Raw genomic sequence first — 16,944 nt, forward strand, 5'->3', positions numbered from 1 at the left:
AATATATACTCATGGAAAAATTTAAGGGAACGCATGTTTCTTTGGGCAATTCAATATTTCTTTTTACTAACTTCAGCATCGTGTATTATCGTTTTCGTGAAGAGCAGTTCACTCAAACTCACCATAATGCTTTCCATGCACGTGCACTACATGCTCCTACAGTTAGATTTACACGTGACATGCATGTGCACTGTGAAATACAACGGTTTAAAACATTGTTAACACGGCGAGACAGTACTTAACTTTGGTACAGAAATGGGAGGCAACTGGTATGGTTAATGGTGGAAGCTCATTACCACAGGTTGCAACAACTTTTCACAAGTCTGTTAGCGTGATATCCAGACTTTGGAATCTCTATAGAGCGACTGGTGACGTCAAAATCAGGCGTGGTCGGGGACAGGAAAAGAAAACCACCCCACGGGATGACCGGACCCTACTCCTTATTGCTCTGCGAGACAGGTTCAAATCCTCCTCCAAAATCAATACGGAATTCAGGCGAAGAACAAACGTCAGAATTTGTTCACGTACAATGCGTAATCGTCTTAAATCGGCTGGTCTAAAAAGTCGTAGTCCATTGGCTAGAATCAACATGACTGAGCAACACAAGCGCTTGAGACTGCAGTTTGCACGGAACCGTGGAGGAAGAACCGTACGTCAATGGAGAAACACCATGTTTAGTGATGAGAGCAGGTACACCCTTGACCATAATGACGGTCGAATTCGAGTTTGGAGACGCGTTGGGGAACGTCACAGTGCCTGCACCATTACACAGCATGATTATTTTGGAGGGGCTCTGTTGTGGTGTGGGGCGGGTTTCCCTTTAACCACAAAACAGATCTTGTGCGTGTTGATGGCAGGATAACAGGTGTACGATATCGTGATGAGATCTTGAACCCGACTGTGATCCCTTTTGCGCGTACAGCAGGTCGAATGTTCGAGTTCCAGCATGACAATGACCGCCCTCACATCGCTCATGTTTGTCGGGACAGACAGACAGGCTGCAGGTGTCCCGGTGTTGCAATGACCTGGTAAAAGTCCTGATCTTAACCCCATCGAACATCTTTGGGATGTTCTTGGCCGCAATGTTCGGGACAGACCTGTTCAACCCAACAATTTGGATGAACTTTTCGTGGCTCTCCAGGAAGAATGGCGTAGAATTCCGATTGGTACCATCCGTACACTCATTCGCAGCATGCCACGACGATGCCAAGCAGTTCTCCAGAGACATGGGGGACACATCCGATATTGATTTTCATCACTTGACATAAGCCTTTTCACCTGTATGAACTTTTCTCTTACTGTTTCAAAGATTAAAGGTCACGGCTATTTCATGCGTTCCCTTAAATTTTTCCATGAGTATATTCTCCATGTGAGACCAAGTACTATGTAACTTGTTATATTCTGATTGTCATTACACAGTTCTTAAAGAAAACTTTAGGTTATGTCAGTTTGCTAGAAAGCAACACTGCTAAACATCAACTATGTTTTTGATGACATAAATTCGAATTTAACCCCACACCTACTCTATGAACATTTGTTTATACATGTATTAATATTGTCACAAATGTAAATGATATCTACAGGGACTGAATAAAGTCATGTGATATAAAAGTACACACGCACCATCATACAAAAAAAAACACCAAATAAAATGAAAACATTGTGCAGTGCAGATATCTATTGATGTAAAGCGGGAAATGATATTGCATTTATCAACATATTAATGCTAGAATTTGAAAAATCGGATTATTGCAACAGACTAAAGAGATAGGTCTAAAAATAAAGCATGACCTTCTTCTTGACTACTGTAATAATCTGATTGTTGTGAAAGTAAACAGTAGCTGTATGTAGACACTGCAGGAAAATGTAAACCACTTGATGCTGACAACACTTAACAGTGTCATTTATTACACTAGAGACTGAAATATATAACCAATACTAATGGCATTATACATGTATTTTTTAGCTAAGTAATGCAAAATAAAATTTGGAAGAAAGTGTCATTGAATATGTACTTATCCTCGTAGTAGCAGTGCTTCTTCTGTGTCTGAAATATCACATGGTGTAACGTGTTTTCGGGGTAATAATGCAAAAGATGATTGTGGACATTATTGCGCATCAGTAATCTATCAAAACTGAAATTCCGTCAATAAATATCACCTCACCTTTCATAAATTTATTGTTAGAATGTTCTGTCGTCCGCTGGTTTGCAGTGCCGCCTACATTTCGTGTCTTGTCGGCAAGCACGAGCGCTAGAAGTGACGTACCGTACTGGTAAGTATTTTCTTGATTGTTTTAATGTTTTGTTCTGTGAAATTCGATAAAAATAAACATATTTACAGGTAAATTATTCAACCATTTGCACATTCATTCTTCCATGTCTGCATGGCCCGCCGTGGCGGGGACAATAAAACATGTCATGTCTGCGCAGTACAGCGACATCGCAGTAGTATTTTCAATGAACCCAGAGGTCACGTGCCTGGTACGAATTCTGCAGCACGAAAAAAATATATGTAACAGTTGTCTAATTCTGTGTTTAATGTTTTTTTTTTATTACGTCGGCAACATACTATTCGAATCACGTGGTATTTATGTTTAGCTTTTCACTCGAGCAGACGATAGTTTGCTTGACAAGTTGCGAGCGTTATTTCAAAAGTTATGATCACATTTACGGAGGTTCTCAAAGTGCATTACGTTCTAGGGTAGAATTTTAGTACTTTGACAGAACTTAGGCCACAACTTCCGTGAAAGCTGAACATTTCAAACATTTCGTGTTCCGACTGCGACGGAAGCTTCTCCACGCGAGACGGTGTTTACTGGTGGCGCTGTCATCTCACTGTACGCAAGAAATTACGGGGAAAAGAAATACCCCGAAAACTTGCTTCTCCCCGAAACCATGGTACTGCGCGGTATATTTAATGAATGAGTATTTTAATATTATATTTTAGTCATGCCCACGTTTATCATATTTCAACATTGGCTACATGTAGGGGATGACTGACATAATTCGCCCGTTACTGTTATTTTACAATTACTTCATCATTCTTTCTCACCTCTCTCTCTGCACCTGCTAACTATTTGTGTTGTCTACATCCCAATCCCATCTTGTATGACCCGACGAAATTCACAAGACCTTCACACTGCGCACACCGCATCAGCTCCCCGACGTCGTGAATTACACGAATACAGTCTAATCGGGCGTAATACGAAAGCGAAAATACACTGTATTTTCAAATGTGTGATATTCAGACATCTAGTGCCAGACTTCAGTTACCGTCAACAAAACGACATTATACGTATGACCTGAAAACGATCAGCTGATTCCACGACCTCGCTTCGAACTGCCATTTGGCGTGTCATTAATTATTGCAAAGTAAGCAGTTATGGTCATCCCAGGTGTATCACAGAATCAGTACTTCAGGACATAACACTTGATATATCATCGTAAAACGGAATTGATACACGGTCCATGCACCAGCGTGAACGTTACCGGTGAAGGTGAAGCCTGTACTGGTTAACTGTCTCCGTGTATATTAGTAATACGTACAGCTCACATGGCACATACGACGTAACGCTGCCAGTTTAAGGTTGGACCGTCCGGATGAGCACACCTAGTGGATTCTAGTGAAGGGAAGATAAATTTCAAAAAGATCGTCAATTACTCGGGTGTTGTGAAATATTATTCATTCACGACAATATGATGCCAAACATGTGAGCGTGTTAAAGTCCGACACTGAAACCGAGACCTTTCACATGATTAATGGCCATTAGATGATATATATACACTAATCAGAAATACAATGTCGTTTTTCCCGACGTCGCAAAATGCATAAAACAAATAATGAAGTCAACTACTATTCTCAGTAACTAGCTAGTACTGTGTTACTAATGCTGCAAGATTGGTCAGAATAAATCTACACCAACAGGAGAAAATGGGAATGTCAAACCAAGGATCGGAATGTGTCATCAGATCGCTATCCCGTGCTTTCTCATGTAGTACATTGTTATCTCGTCTCATACATTGTGAAACTACCAAAATGTTGGGGGACTTTGTTCTGGAATAGTTTTCTTCCCCGGGAACAAAACATAACGCAAATATGGCGTCCGTATTCACACCAAAGTTTCTCCATGTGATCTGCGTTACATAGCCCGCCTACTGGCCAGCGGCCACTTATCGCCTTTCAGTGGTTTTTAACTATTTGCTCTATTGTTTCATAACACAATGAAATGCATTTTACTTTGACGATAGATTAGCTGTTCACCGAGGTTTCCCGCTTCTTTACAGTTCCTGACCGTGTCTCTCTGAAACGAGGCCTACAGGACACGCGGCTGTGTGTATTGTGCTTCCTCAACAACTAATAAGACCAGTTATTGCCATTTCTCACTCAGCAAATGTGACATAAATTTGGTCATAAAACTATTGTGCTTCAAACCTTTACATATTGAAGAAACTCGCCGAAATTTCAAGAACAAAAGTCGCTCTCATTGTGGATGTTGGCAGATGCTGATATACATGACAGGAAAATGCAGATGTCGCCCTGCAGTGGAACTTATCAAAGTTGATACTTCGAGTTGTTGTTTGGAATTTACGTAAGTTTATTTCCGCTGGGAAGAACGTAAACATAAAAGTGAAAACAGACAGTTATATTTTGTCAGTATCGTCTGCATGGTAAATGGCATACAACGTAGAGGGAAATGTAGGCCAATTCAAAGTGAGTGACTGTTGGCATTACGGGTATGTTTAGACATATTAAAATCTGCATATGTTATGGGCCGAACTGTAATGTCATAGATTCACAGCATAGCCAGGGTGATTTTCAATCAATTCTCATTTTTTATGAACACACTAATGGTCACGCGATATTCGGGTCTAATCTTCCGATGGATCAATATTTTTAACGTCCACAATGTATACTACTTAGAGTGATTTTAACACTTGCAGCCTGTCTCTTTTGTGATGTGTCAATGTGTGAAATACTACGGAAGTACAAGTCACGTTGTCTGCGCAAGCTCTACAGCCAGGTGTTGGCGGTAACGCAGTTATGTCCCTTATATTTATACTTGTATGACCAGGAAAACAAAGGAAAGAATGCATTATGCCGGGTACCGGAAGGAACGTTTCTCGGGATACGCTAATAGTTGCTCATTCACTCCCAGGATGCCACAGGGGCATAGGCGTCCTTCCTCTTCAATCCTCACTTTGAAGTCAAATAAAATTCTAAATATATCACGCACATATAGATACTTCACAGTTTTGAATTCAGCGGAAAATTCCCCGTTTCTTGATCTTGTGTATGTGAATACCAATACGGATTACGCGTGTAGTGGATTATCTCCCTGTTATGTGTGTATCAACAGTTCCGGTGATATACTGTCTCGTACCCCTACCACCCGAGTGTTCGGTCGGTCGTGCTGTGAGCCGCGTTGTCTGTGTTGGTATATTTGTGCTGGAACCTGAGTCTAGAGGAATTATAGTGGCGACGAGAATGATTACTAACAATATCCAAGCCAGCTAAATCCGTTGGAGCACAAGACCGGCACCGGGTGGTCATGTTTCATAAATATTTCACGAATTTCATGAATTCTGCTATCCGCCATTTTCTTTTCTCCCATACGCGAACACCAGGTGCTCTGAGTAGACCGGAGTTAAAGGAATTTCATAGTCTGGAATATTCATGAACTGTTTTGCTTAGAAGAAATGGAAAGGATAATTAGTCAGCTTACTGTGAGAGATTAGATCAGCATTTTATCTCCAGTGAAATTGCACAAGACGTGAGAGTCGCTGCACTGTTGAGTTTTGTAGGAGGGACGACTTACAGCTTGTGAGATTTGACTGCGCCGGCTAAACCTGATGAGAAAACTCTAAAACAATTGACAGAACTTTTGAGAAATCACTCATGTCCTAAGCCATTACTGTCGAACATTAAACCAGTGACACTATATGGGTACAGTCGCTTATCAACAATAAACCAGTGACACTATATGGGTACAGTCGCTTATCAACAATAAACCAGTGACACTATATGGGTACAGTCGCTTATCAACAATAAACCAGTGACACTATATGGGTACAGTCGCTTATCAACAATAAACCAGTGACACTATATGGGTACAGTCGCTTATCAATAATAAACCAGTGAAGATGGAGCCCGATACTGGGGCTTCTCTCTCTCACTCTAGACTTTGATAGGTATTTTCCTGGGCCCGATTTCTCGAAACAAACTTAGGTTTTAACTCAAATCTCAAACTGAGTTTGACAATTTGAGTTTTTATCTCAACTGCATTTTTTAGACTAAAAAGTCCAAACAACTAAAGAAATCTACTATGTTTGAACTGGATACCAATTCCCTGCATTTTCTCAAATTTGAGCAACAACTTCAACTTACGTCAAAACTTAGACTTAATTTTGTTCAGAGAAATCGGGGCCTGGAGTACCACAAATAGATACTGACATTCATCTGAAGACTTATACAGAATAAAAACTTTCAACTTTGCGGCAGGTGACTGTCCATGTTAGGATACAGAACACAGAGGTAAACGTGAATGAAGGTGACGCCGACCTCATCGTTGTGAAGAGGGGAGGTCCAACTCAAGAACAGAGGTAAACGTGAACGAGGGTGACGCCGACCTCATCGTTGTGAAGAGGGTGGTCCAACTCAAGAACAGAGGTAAACGTGAACGAGTGTGACGTCGACCTCATCGATGTGAAGAGGGGAGGTCCAACTCAAGAACAGAGCAAGCAGACCCTGTTCTGTAACAAGTATTAGAACTTACATTAAAAGGTTGGCCAGACCCGTGTTCCGGTGAAGAGCTCAGACCATTGTACACTAGACGCAGAGAACTGTCTGTGAGTCAAGGTTGCTTGATGTAGGAGCTTAGAGTTGTCGTACCTTCCTGTCATCAGAGCCAGTGCTTAGAAGAAATACATACAGGTCACATGGGTGTGGTTCGCATGAAAGCCCGCGCTGGAGGCTATGTATGCTGGCCCAACATCGACTGCCAGATCGAACAGATGGCCAAGATCTGTCGCTGATGCCTGGAGACCAGGAAGAATCTGCATTCTATACACACCTGTACATCCATGGCTATGGCCTACGGCACCATGGGAAAGAGAGCACACAGACTTTGCTGGACCTTTAATGGAGAGAATGTGTATGGTTGCAGTGGAAATCATGAAATCACCTACTGCTACAGCGACAGTCTCAGCCCTGCGCCAGATGTTCGTTCGTCATGGAATACCGGACAGCATAGTCACAGGTTATGGTCCACAATTCATCTCAGGAGAAATATCTAGTTTCACAAAGAAGAATTGTCTCAAGCATACTTTCTCAGCACCGTATCATCCAGCAAGCAACGGACTAGCAGAGCGATTCGTCCAATCTTTCAAGAACTGACTGAAAGCAGAAAGGAAGAAAATTAATATAACAGTTGAACAGAAACTTGCAAACCTCCTGTTAGCTTACAGAAATAGGCCACATGCAACAACAGAAGACACACCAGCCATCCTGCTGTGTGGAAGACACCTAAAGACTAGGCTTTACTAGGTGAAGCCAAATCTTCACAAGACTGTTCAAGAATGACAAGCTGCAAGTAAGGATTCAGAGAAAGCAGTCAGACAGCTGTCACCAGGACAGCATGTCCTCATCAGGTCTTACAGGACACTTGAGAAGTGGACGACTGGAGTAGTTCTAGAGAAAACAGGAATGCTGTCCTATAAAGTTCGAATCGCTAACAGTTTCCTCGGCGTCACATCGACTAGCTGCTTGACAATGTTTGTGTTGGACCCTGCACGAGCTTGGGGACACTAAACTTGATACCATCCACAATTATCACAGACAAAGCTAAAAATTAAAAAAAGTGCTTAAAATTACCTTTCAAATGTCGCCATTTTTCGAACTATACAAAATCGCGATTCACAGCTTTATTTGCTGTATGCTTTGAAATGTGAAAATCGGATAATTATTTGGAGTATTGAATTGCAAAACTAGCCTATTGATGATCACTGATAACAAGTTTTCATGTAACCAGTAATGTTAATTCTGAAACGTCGCCGATGAAGCCAGAATCTGTTGGGCTGTTCTCAAAAATACGCTTACACGAACACCAAAATGCGCTTTCCGCAATATTTGATAGTGTTTACAATGTCACGTTTTGAGAAGGCCAGTATTCAGACTCCTATTACATCGCGTATATTTCATGTTCACCTACGACAAATGCATCATTAGAATCCCCATACGTCTTAGAAACAAAGAAAAATTCCGATTTTACACTGCGTATATTTTTCGGAAAATTTCCGACATCCCGCCGTCTAATAATTGCTTACAATTATACGTATAGAATATTCAGAGGAAGAACATCGTAGCAAGAAAAAGCAAATTAAAAATAGATTCAACGCAATCATTTGATAATTGATAAGAAACTGTCAAAGTTTCCGTGCAGCGTGACGACTGACTGACGCAAAGACACGCAGAATGACAGCGGTACTTATCAACATTTCTGGCTTCTTCCGTTATTTACAGTGTAAACCATAAAAACACATAACAATACCCATATAGTCAGAACCATTCTGATTACTTACATCTCATATTTATGTGCAAACGATCCCTGAATCAAGGGAAGAGTCCTCGAACTTCCTGTGCACCCTTGTCAGCGAAGCCGCCATTTTTGCTCATATCAAAATGTTTAAAAAAGTACGTTTTTCGGTTTATGAAATTACCCCATACATCTAAAAAATAAACATTGACATAAAATAACGTCTTTAGAAACTATCCATCACATTTACACATCTATGCCATCATACATAACATTTTGAATGGTTTTGTGTTCTAAAATACACGTATCAAACATCTTTACTAAAATTTTCAATATCATAAGGCACTCGCATTTATGTGAGGTAAACATTGGTTTTTGGAGACCGTGTTGGTTTCTGCTAGAAAAGTAAGAAGACGTCTGAAGATTTTCAAGATACGATCAAGCAGCACTGTAGAGATGAGAATCTTTGTTATTATGTCAGAATTTGATCATAGTCGTTCTATCATCTCAAAAACCTTTGAGTCACCTGTAACTGTCAAAATAACACTGCAATTCAGCAGGATTGCCATGTATAAACATATACATTTTCCAAGAATTTATGCACCTTGATGTTTCCAATGACATATTAGATTTCATAGAACCAAAATGACTACACTTAACTGTCATATGAAAAGGATGTTTCTTTTACTGGAATAAAAACATTGTATGAAGGTCCAGCAGATGATGAACACGTCAAGTGATACATTGTTGTAAAGTGTAATATATAAGCTTAATTTCACATTGTGAGGCAGGGGAATGTGTGGCCTAATGGTTTCAATGATGAACTGTTGTTTCTATTTCAAATATTGCATTTTTTCCTAAGTTTGGTAATCTATGGTATCATATAAAGATCATATAAAATGTAACATTTTTATGCAAAGCTAACTTGTCTCTAACCAAATATAACATGTTATCAGCCAGTTCTATTACTGGACCAAAAATCACCCTTATCATGCCTTGTCCTTTACTGTTTTTTAACGCATACAAAAGTTTTGGACAACATTTAGCGGTGCCTATTTCTCAAACCCCTGATGGAGTCGCAGTTATATTTATACCAACGGATAGGAAATTAAATATTCTACATTTCTGTGTAATTTTATAGCCGTACGCAGATCGAGGATCACAGTGCAATTCTCGAACAACGTCCACTTTTCAAACCTAACGAAAATGTGCTCTTGAAAAAAACCCCATAAGCTCGGCATCCAAAAAGTTAAAGCCCCTAGCAATGAGTAAATCTGTTTACGCCGGCATATTTGATACTTACGCGAACCTGTGTCATTTCATGAATATGATTTATGCTGCACTAATTTAACATTTAAGTCTAGTATGATTACGTCAAGTGTCGGAATACCTTTGGCACGACTCTGCAGATATGTGAATCCATCAAGACTAGATCGCGTATGCAAATTTAAATATGCGGATTCATCAAGGCTTCATCAGTAGTATGTGACATATTGATAAGTAGATATGTAAATTTGGCTGAGAAGAAACACGAACCGAATGCCCCGTCCTTATATTGTAGTAAAGTACGAGTAACCGTATACGAGCCTATAATTTGTAAAGATGATTTTTAACATTAGTTTCAATAAATCTTATACAGGTCCGTAGTTTAATTTTCTTAATAAGGGAGCACTGTCAACGTTATACCCTGGTTTCTCCTATTTTCGACGGTGTAACAGAATAATGGCTACATACGGGAAATCCGGAAGAAACAGGCGTATCCTTTTGTATGAGCAATAAAGCCTATCTATCATGGTATTATTGGCTACATCAGGTTTTCTTTGATTTGTTTTGGATATGCCGCTACGGCGATCGATAATGGCGGACCCATCATTGTGTACACAAATGGTGACGTCACCATTTTTCGACGGTCACGTAATACACTGGAAATGGGGAAAAGAAATGTATGGAGACGTAATATTTTTACTTACCATAATTCGGAAAATCAAACAAATGATTCCAACAGCGATTCCATGAACTCATCAACAATGAAGGTGATAACGGTAGCAAACTCCAACATATCCCAAAGCGAGCTAAATTCGACGTTCTGGTGATTTCGACGATTCCATTGCTAGCGCTATATCGAGGAAGTACGTATTGACGATTGAAATTAAGAAATTAAGTTATGTAAAGAGCAATTAAACAACAATATTATTTCCCCTCGATCGTTAATACCACTTCAGATGCAATATCAACTGCCTATATAACAAAACATAGCGAGCAAACTTCAACAAGATCAGTAGTCTGCTAGTGACAGGTAATGTATGAAACAGGAAGCCACGTGATCAAAACACTCTCTTGCAGTGCGGAGGGAAAAGTATGGCTCACCGTCGAAAACACATACAAAAATACCCGGATGTGACAAGCGACAGTTTCTCCAATACGATGTAAAAACGCTATTTTTGTTGGAAACACATGAAACTTTTTGGTGAAATAGATGAATATACCTTTATCACACAAGGTTAGCAATATCAAAACTTAGAATGATATTAAGGATAAAAAATACTTTTTTGTCTTATACCGTCGAAAACCCCTAACATTGGGATATATACAGTCCAGTAGGTAAGTAATCGCTACTCTTCCACAACTTCAGGCAGACAATGCGGGCAAAAGAAAACAGCATGTCTTCTTACACTTGCAACGGACGTGCAGAACTTCAAGTGCAACCAGTGTCCACATGTAACACACTCGGCCCATTTGACAAATGTCAAACTGGCACAGTTCCTCAAATCGCTTGGCATGAATTTGCCACCAACACAACACTTATCATCTTCAGTGTCGGTTGAGTGGTCAGTGTCACTTTCGTCCGATGATGGAATATTACGTACGATGTTCTTCCCTTTACGTTTGTTAGCCTTGCAGTTACCTTTCCTGTTTTCGTTGCTGTGTGTCCGATCTGTCGCTTTGCCTTGTTCTGATGGAAGACTGTCCCCAGATACCTTGCTTGTTTTGTTCTTTGTGATGTTGTACGAGTTTGCTAGTGACGTCGTCATCAGTGATGGGTTTTCCGCCGACAATTTTACGGACAGTTTTTCTGACTTTTGCTGTTTCCACGTTAGCAAGTATCTCGCCACCTCTCTTGCCTAGGAAATCACGTACATCTGTCATGTCTGACGAATCCTCGGAGACTTTCGTAGGCTTGAATGTGAGGGAAGGGGCGACAGCTCGTCAGTCACAAAGTCAGGGTCGAACGGGAAGATGCCTGAACGTCGGAAAGACGATATGATGTTGTGAGGTGTCAACGTAGAAGTGAGTACCTTGCAAGCAATCTCACAAACATCGTAACTTGTAATGGCCTTTCCACCAGATTCCCTCAGAAATCTGTGACATGCCGACGTCCATCCTGCTTCGACGGGCCCGTAACAACCAATATCAAGGGGCTGAAATAGGTGACTGGTGTGTGGCGGCAAAACAAACGAAACGATGTTGTGTGCTTTTGCTCACTGGAGAAGGCCGAGAGAGACGTGACTCTTATGTCCATCGTATAAAACAAGTAGAGGTGAATTTACATTGCCGCCTGCCACATGTTTTACAAAATGGGACTCCATGTAAGTCTTGAAAATGTCCGTGTTGGACCATCCCGTCTCAGACACAGTCCCATCAACACCTGGGGACGCTCCCGCCAACAACTCCTCTCTCGTAATATCAGCCTGTAACCCCTTCTCGTCGATGTTAAAGATATCCTGGGGACGGTCTTGGAAGCTGTATCTTGTCATAATTTTCTCCAGCTCTAAAAAGTAATTGTGTGTCCACTGATTGACGAGTGGCAGATCTGGCGCCAGCGTATTCCAGCTTTCTTGGCTTTTGCACACGTATCTCGGGCCAGAGTGATAGAAAACTATACAGCCATCGTAAACTCAGCGGTGTAGCTCTGTTTCTGTGGCCAAGGTGGTGGGCGTAATCTGTTGCCAAGTTGATGGTTTCCTGACGAGTGTAGCCGTAGCCTATCTCACTCATTACCCGGATGTGGGATACAAGCGATGACTCTTCTTCTTGTGAAAAAAGGGTTGAATTTCCAGATTTTATTGTATCAATGTGGATCCTGCCTCTAACACGATCTTTCAAAGTTGTGATGGGAACACCCCAGCGAATTGCAGCCTGTTGGACAAGTATGTTTTCTTCAAGTACAAGAGTGTAAGCGTTCTGTAAGTCATCCTGTGTATAGCCCTTTCTGTATGACCCTCTAGATGAAGTGATTTGCTGAAAAAGTACCGTTTATTGCTTGTAGCGAAAGTTTATAACGTCATATTTAACCCTCTTAAGAGTCGGAAAGAAAATTACATCGTCTCTTTTAACCCAATATCGTAATTTTTGCCGCAAGGGATGACCCTTTTCAGCTTCCATACTTTTTTTTTCTTTGCAGCGAATGACGTCATTAGAAAGTGTGTTGCTATTTTTGGAAATACACGAGATATGCAGACGACTTGTTTTGACACTAATATGTGAAAAGTGAAACCTTCAATTTTTGCATCAGAAGTTAGAAATTTTTGGACATAAGTGATCTTGGTGAAAAATGTTATTTGGTGAGTAGTTTTTGTTGTAAGTACCTTACGGATTTCCATATTTGAAGCCAGTCGGTGTGGGAGCGGCGGAGGTCCGATGTTGATGTTTACAACTCCGGTGACCTCTGACCTCGCTCGTGCTCTCGTACGATAGCGCGATAAATACGACCGTCGAAAATAGGAGAACGTCGAAAAAAGGAGACGGCAGGATATAATGCATAAAAAGTAATCTATAAAAGAATTTTAGGGGGACAGCAATAGTGCTCCTCGTTCTTTTTTTTTTAATGAAAAATGTAGTGTAGTGAATATGTTCTGTGTGTACACAAAGAAATATATCAGTCTTTGATGTGTTACCTTTGCTACTTGTACTTGTTGCCAACATCAAAGATGTCTTTTCATCCACACCCGTATCTTCACTGTCTAATTGCTTATTCATGGCTGTTCTTGGTCGTGAGTGCACATCGTTGCTTTCCGTACTTTCGTTGTTACTGTCGCCCCCGTCACTGTATACACTGTCGCCTGCGTAACTGGCGTTATTTTAGTCAACCGTCCCAGTTTCTATCACAGAGAACATTCTTTATGAATGTATGACGTCATGCGCGGTTTTACGTCATAGAGGTTTAGTTTGGCGCCATCGAAGGCATTGTGACGTCATGGTGTATTTCCGCACTCTAAGATGCGGCTAGAGCGCCACTGAGAGAGGACGAAGCGAACATCGCTGCCACGGACGAATTTTCATGAGTGATTAGTCTTTTACTTGTTAATAATTCTCTCACCTTGCGATGTTGGAACCATGTTCGATATTGCCTATGTGCGCTGTCTGTCACAGCATTCAAGACGCCAGAACAGTCGGTAGTGAGTGAGTGAGTTTGGTTTTACGCCGCTTTCAGCAATATTCCAGCGATATCACGGCGGGGGACACCAGAAATGGACCTCACACATTGTACCTATGTGGGGAATCGAACCTGGGTCTTCGGCGTGGCGAGCGAACGCTTTAACTACTAGACTACCCCACCGCCCCCAACAGTCTGTAAATTCAAACACGAGGAACTCTTCATCACAGCTCTTCAAGTGTGCAAGGCTCCAATAATAATCAGACACCGTGGACTCTATCTCAGTCTAACAACCATGTTAACATAAGACAAACTGCCCGAACCTCTCCTGTCAAATCTTTTCAAATCAGGAGATAAAGGTAATCTGTTTTGCGGTCATATACAAAAAGTGTAGGTTGTGCGAGAATTGCGCTCGTGTGGTCCTGGATACGTATGGCCATAAAATTACAAAGTTGCTATGAATGTAAGTGCGACTACCACGGCGGCTTGAGAAATATAGATACTGCGAATTGTTGTCCAAAATGCTGTGTTGTTAAAGCTATAGTCTGTAATAGAAATGGACGTATGCCGGCAATTGCGGACAAACAGTTTATCACATTTTGTTTATTGCACATAGCACTCGCAAACATACGAATATGACTCCTGTGATAATAGAGTGAAATTTTTAAGTTTACTAATATTGCATGCAACATGGTGTGCATACACAATATTTCATATATACAAATAAGCAAAAATTCAGTATCTGACAAATCTGATATTCCTAAATCATCAAATACATAAACAACCGTTATATGTCACAACAGAAATAAATAGTTAAGTGCATTGTGTTCCTTACGACTCCACCTAGCGTTAATCTTAAGTTAATTTAGTGACACTGAATGTATGGTGACCCGTGAAAGCCCCGGGGTAGAATAGGCCGCCAGCAACCCATGCTTGTCATTAAAGGCGACTATGCTTGTCGTAAGAGGCGATTAACGGGATCGGGTGGTCAGGCTCTCTGACTTGGTTGACATGATATCGGTTCCCAATTGCGCAGATTGATGCTCATGTTGTTGATCACTGGATTGTCTGATCCAGACTCGATTATTTACAAACCGCCGCCATGTAGATGTAATATTGCTGACTGCGGCGTAAAACTAAACTCACTCATTCACTGAATGCATGCTAATAGATGTGCCTGTCTCCTCTTTTTCAAGAATTTCATTTATATTCCAGTAGCTTGTCATCGAACCATTTCGATTTTAAATCAAATTCTTCCCCAGTATCTCGTACAGACTACCGGAGTTTGATTTCAGATGAAATGTTTGTTCACTAACAATAGGGTCAGCGCGTGATATGTATTCATACGCACAGGTAACGCGCTCTGCGTGTAACTGGCTGCCGTTTGGTTATTAGGGTTTAAGGACGGTCACGTGCACGGTCACATGTAACAATCAACCAATCAGTATCGGGTATCCTACAATGTCGTGGTATAATTTCCAATTGCAACGTCACGGTAAACGTGAATAGGTCAAGGTCATGTGATCCCTGTCAGTATTCTGGAATCTTTTGAAATTATTGGATGTACACTTCTAATTTATCAGTTAGAATGGGTGATTTATTGTTAAACAAAGATTATTTATTACACTTTTCATAACAGGAAAAAACCCCAACAAACTCGTATGCCGAATTTATTGCTTTAGTTTCAGAGCAATTATTCCCTGAAAATTCACACATCTACAGATAAAAGTCAGCATTACTTGTTGCATCCCTGTTTACTTGAATCCACAAGATGGCGGGAGTCTTTGTATGGCCACCACTGGCAGCAGTGACCTACTGGTCGCCTTCGTCTCGGCACACACGTCGACGTCAACGAAGTCTCTCAAGCGAAGTCTTCCCCTCTCTTCCTGCGATGCGATGGCCAGTTGTAGAAGTGTCCGTGGCGTGTTTTGAACTTGACGTACACGTCGACCGACAAATCTGCGAACCCCAAAATCAAGACGTGAAGAAAATAAGAAAAACTATGGAACAAGTGTGTTTTTTACAAAACCCAAGATGCTTAGCTTGTAATCAGAAGAAACATCTTCTGTTCTCCGTCTTCGACCACACCAATGATCCTTGCACGCATCACTTGCTGTGTTTTTACGAGTCGCCTCCTTGGTACATCCACCCAGACAGGAACATCCACCCAGACAGGAACATCCACCCAGACAGGAACATCCACCCAGACATCCTGGTTCAAGTCACGCAAATCTGTCCATTGCGCATTCGCTATGCGCATCGAAAAACGTTAAACGTAACGTTTCCTCCAGTGACGTTAGCCGAGCGAAGCAGTCGCAAACCAAGAAACGGTTAATTTCTGGTGATTCGGGAAAAAGTTTGAAATACAACTGAATAACAAAAGTTATGTTACCTTGGTATTTGTATTTAACATCCCAGAATGCATCAGTGTAAGTATAATCATGAAGTCAATCATGGTTCGGAACGTGTGTATCTAAAGCCAGCCGGCGTATAGTTTGAATGTTGGTGATGGCAGCGTTAAATCATTAATGCCCAAAGTTTGGTTTGGGGTAAATTTGTTAGTTATGATATTTATAAATTACGTTTTCAAATGAACACGATCACATATTATTGTAAGCCACGACTATTACTCGTATATTTTCACTTAGCGGAGACAATTGTATCGTGCCCTTAATGGGATAGTGAGTATGAAACAGAAATCACAGTTTTGAATGAAACTAGAGGACAAGATGGACCTCAGCTGTGAACTGACAGTTGAAGGTAAACGACTTAGCATCACTTGCCACACAAACGAACAAAAGTGCTTTCCTGGTAGCACGAGGGTGTTCATTTTAATTGCACATTTAGACGAAACTTTGTTACTTTGTATGGCAGAGTAGAGTACATCAGTGTCCACACGGGAAAGCCACATTTGAAAAATACCAATCGCCGAGAAAGCCGCAATAAGTAAGGGGATCAATACCGTTGTTTTCCAAATAAGCGTCACCTACTGATCACAAAGGATTAAAATTGTTTTAGTGACTTGTTCTCTTTGTTAC

The 16,944-nt window shown here is 41.0% G+C and overlaps 1 protein-coding gene and 1 pseudogene across 1 annotated transcript in view; both read right to left on the reverse strand.

The window, feature by feature from the left end:
• Positions 1-11,564, reverse strand: part of LOC137260300 (E3 ubiquitin-protein ligase DCST1-like) — a 65,977-nt gene extending 54,413 nt beyond the window's left edge. Inside the window, exon 1 of the mRNA XM_067797984.1 lies at positions 11,285-11,564. Within this exon, the coding sequence (XP_067654085.1) occupies positions 11,285-11,564 (280 nt within the window). The remainder of the gene's footprint in view (positions 1-11,284) is intronic.
• A 111-nt stretch (positions 11,565-11,675) lies between these two features.
• Positions 11,676-12,711, reverse strand: LOC137260303 (uncharacterized; annotated as a pseudogene).
• Positions 12,712-16,944: the final 4,233 nt, after the last annotated feature.

This window comes from Haliotis asinina, chromosome 13 (genome assembly GCF_037392515.1).
Source record: "Haliotis asinina isolate JCU_RB_2024 chromosome 13, JCU_Hal_asi_v2, whole genome shotgun sequence".
Taxonomy (NCBI): domain Eukaryota; kingdom Metazoa; phylum Mollusca; class Gastropoda; order Lepetellida; family Haliotidae; genus Haliotis; species Haliotis asinina.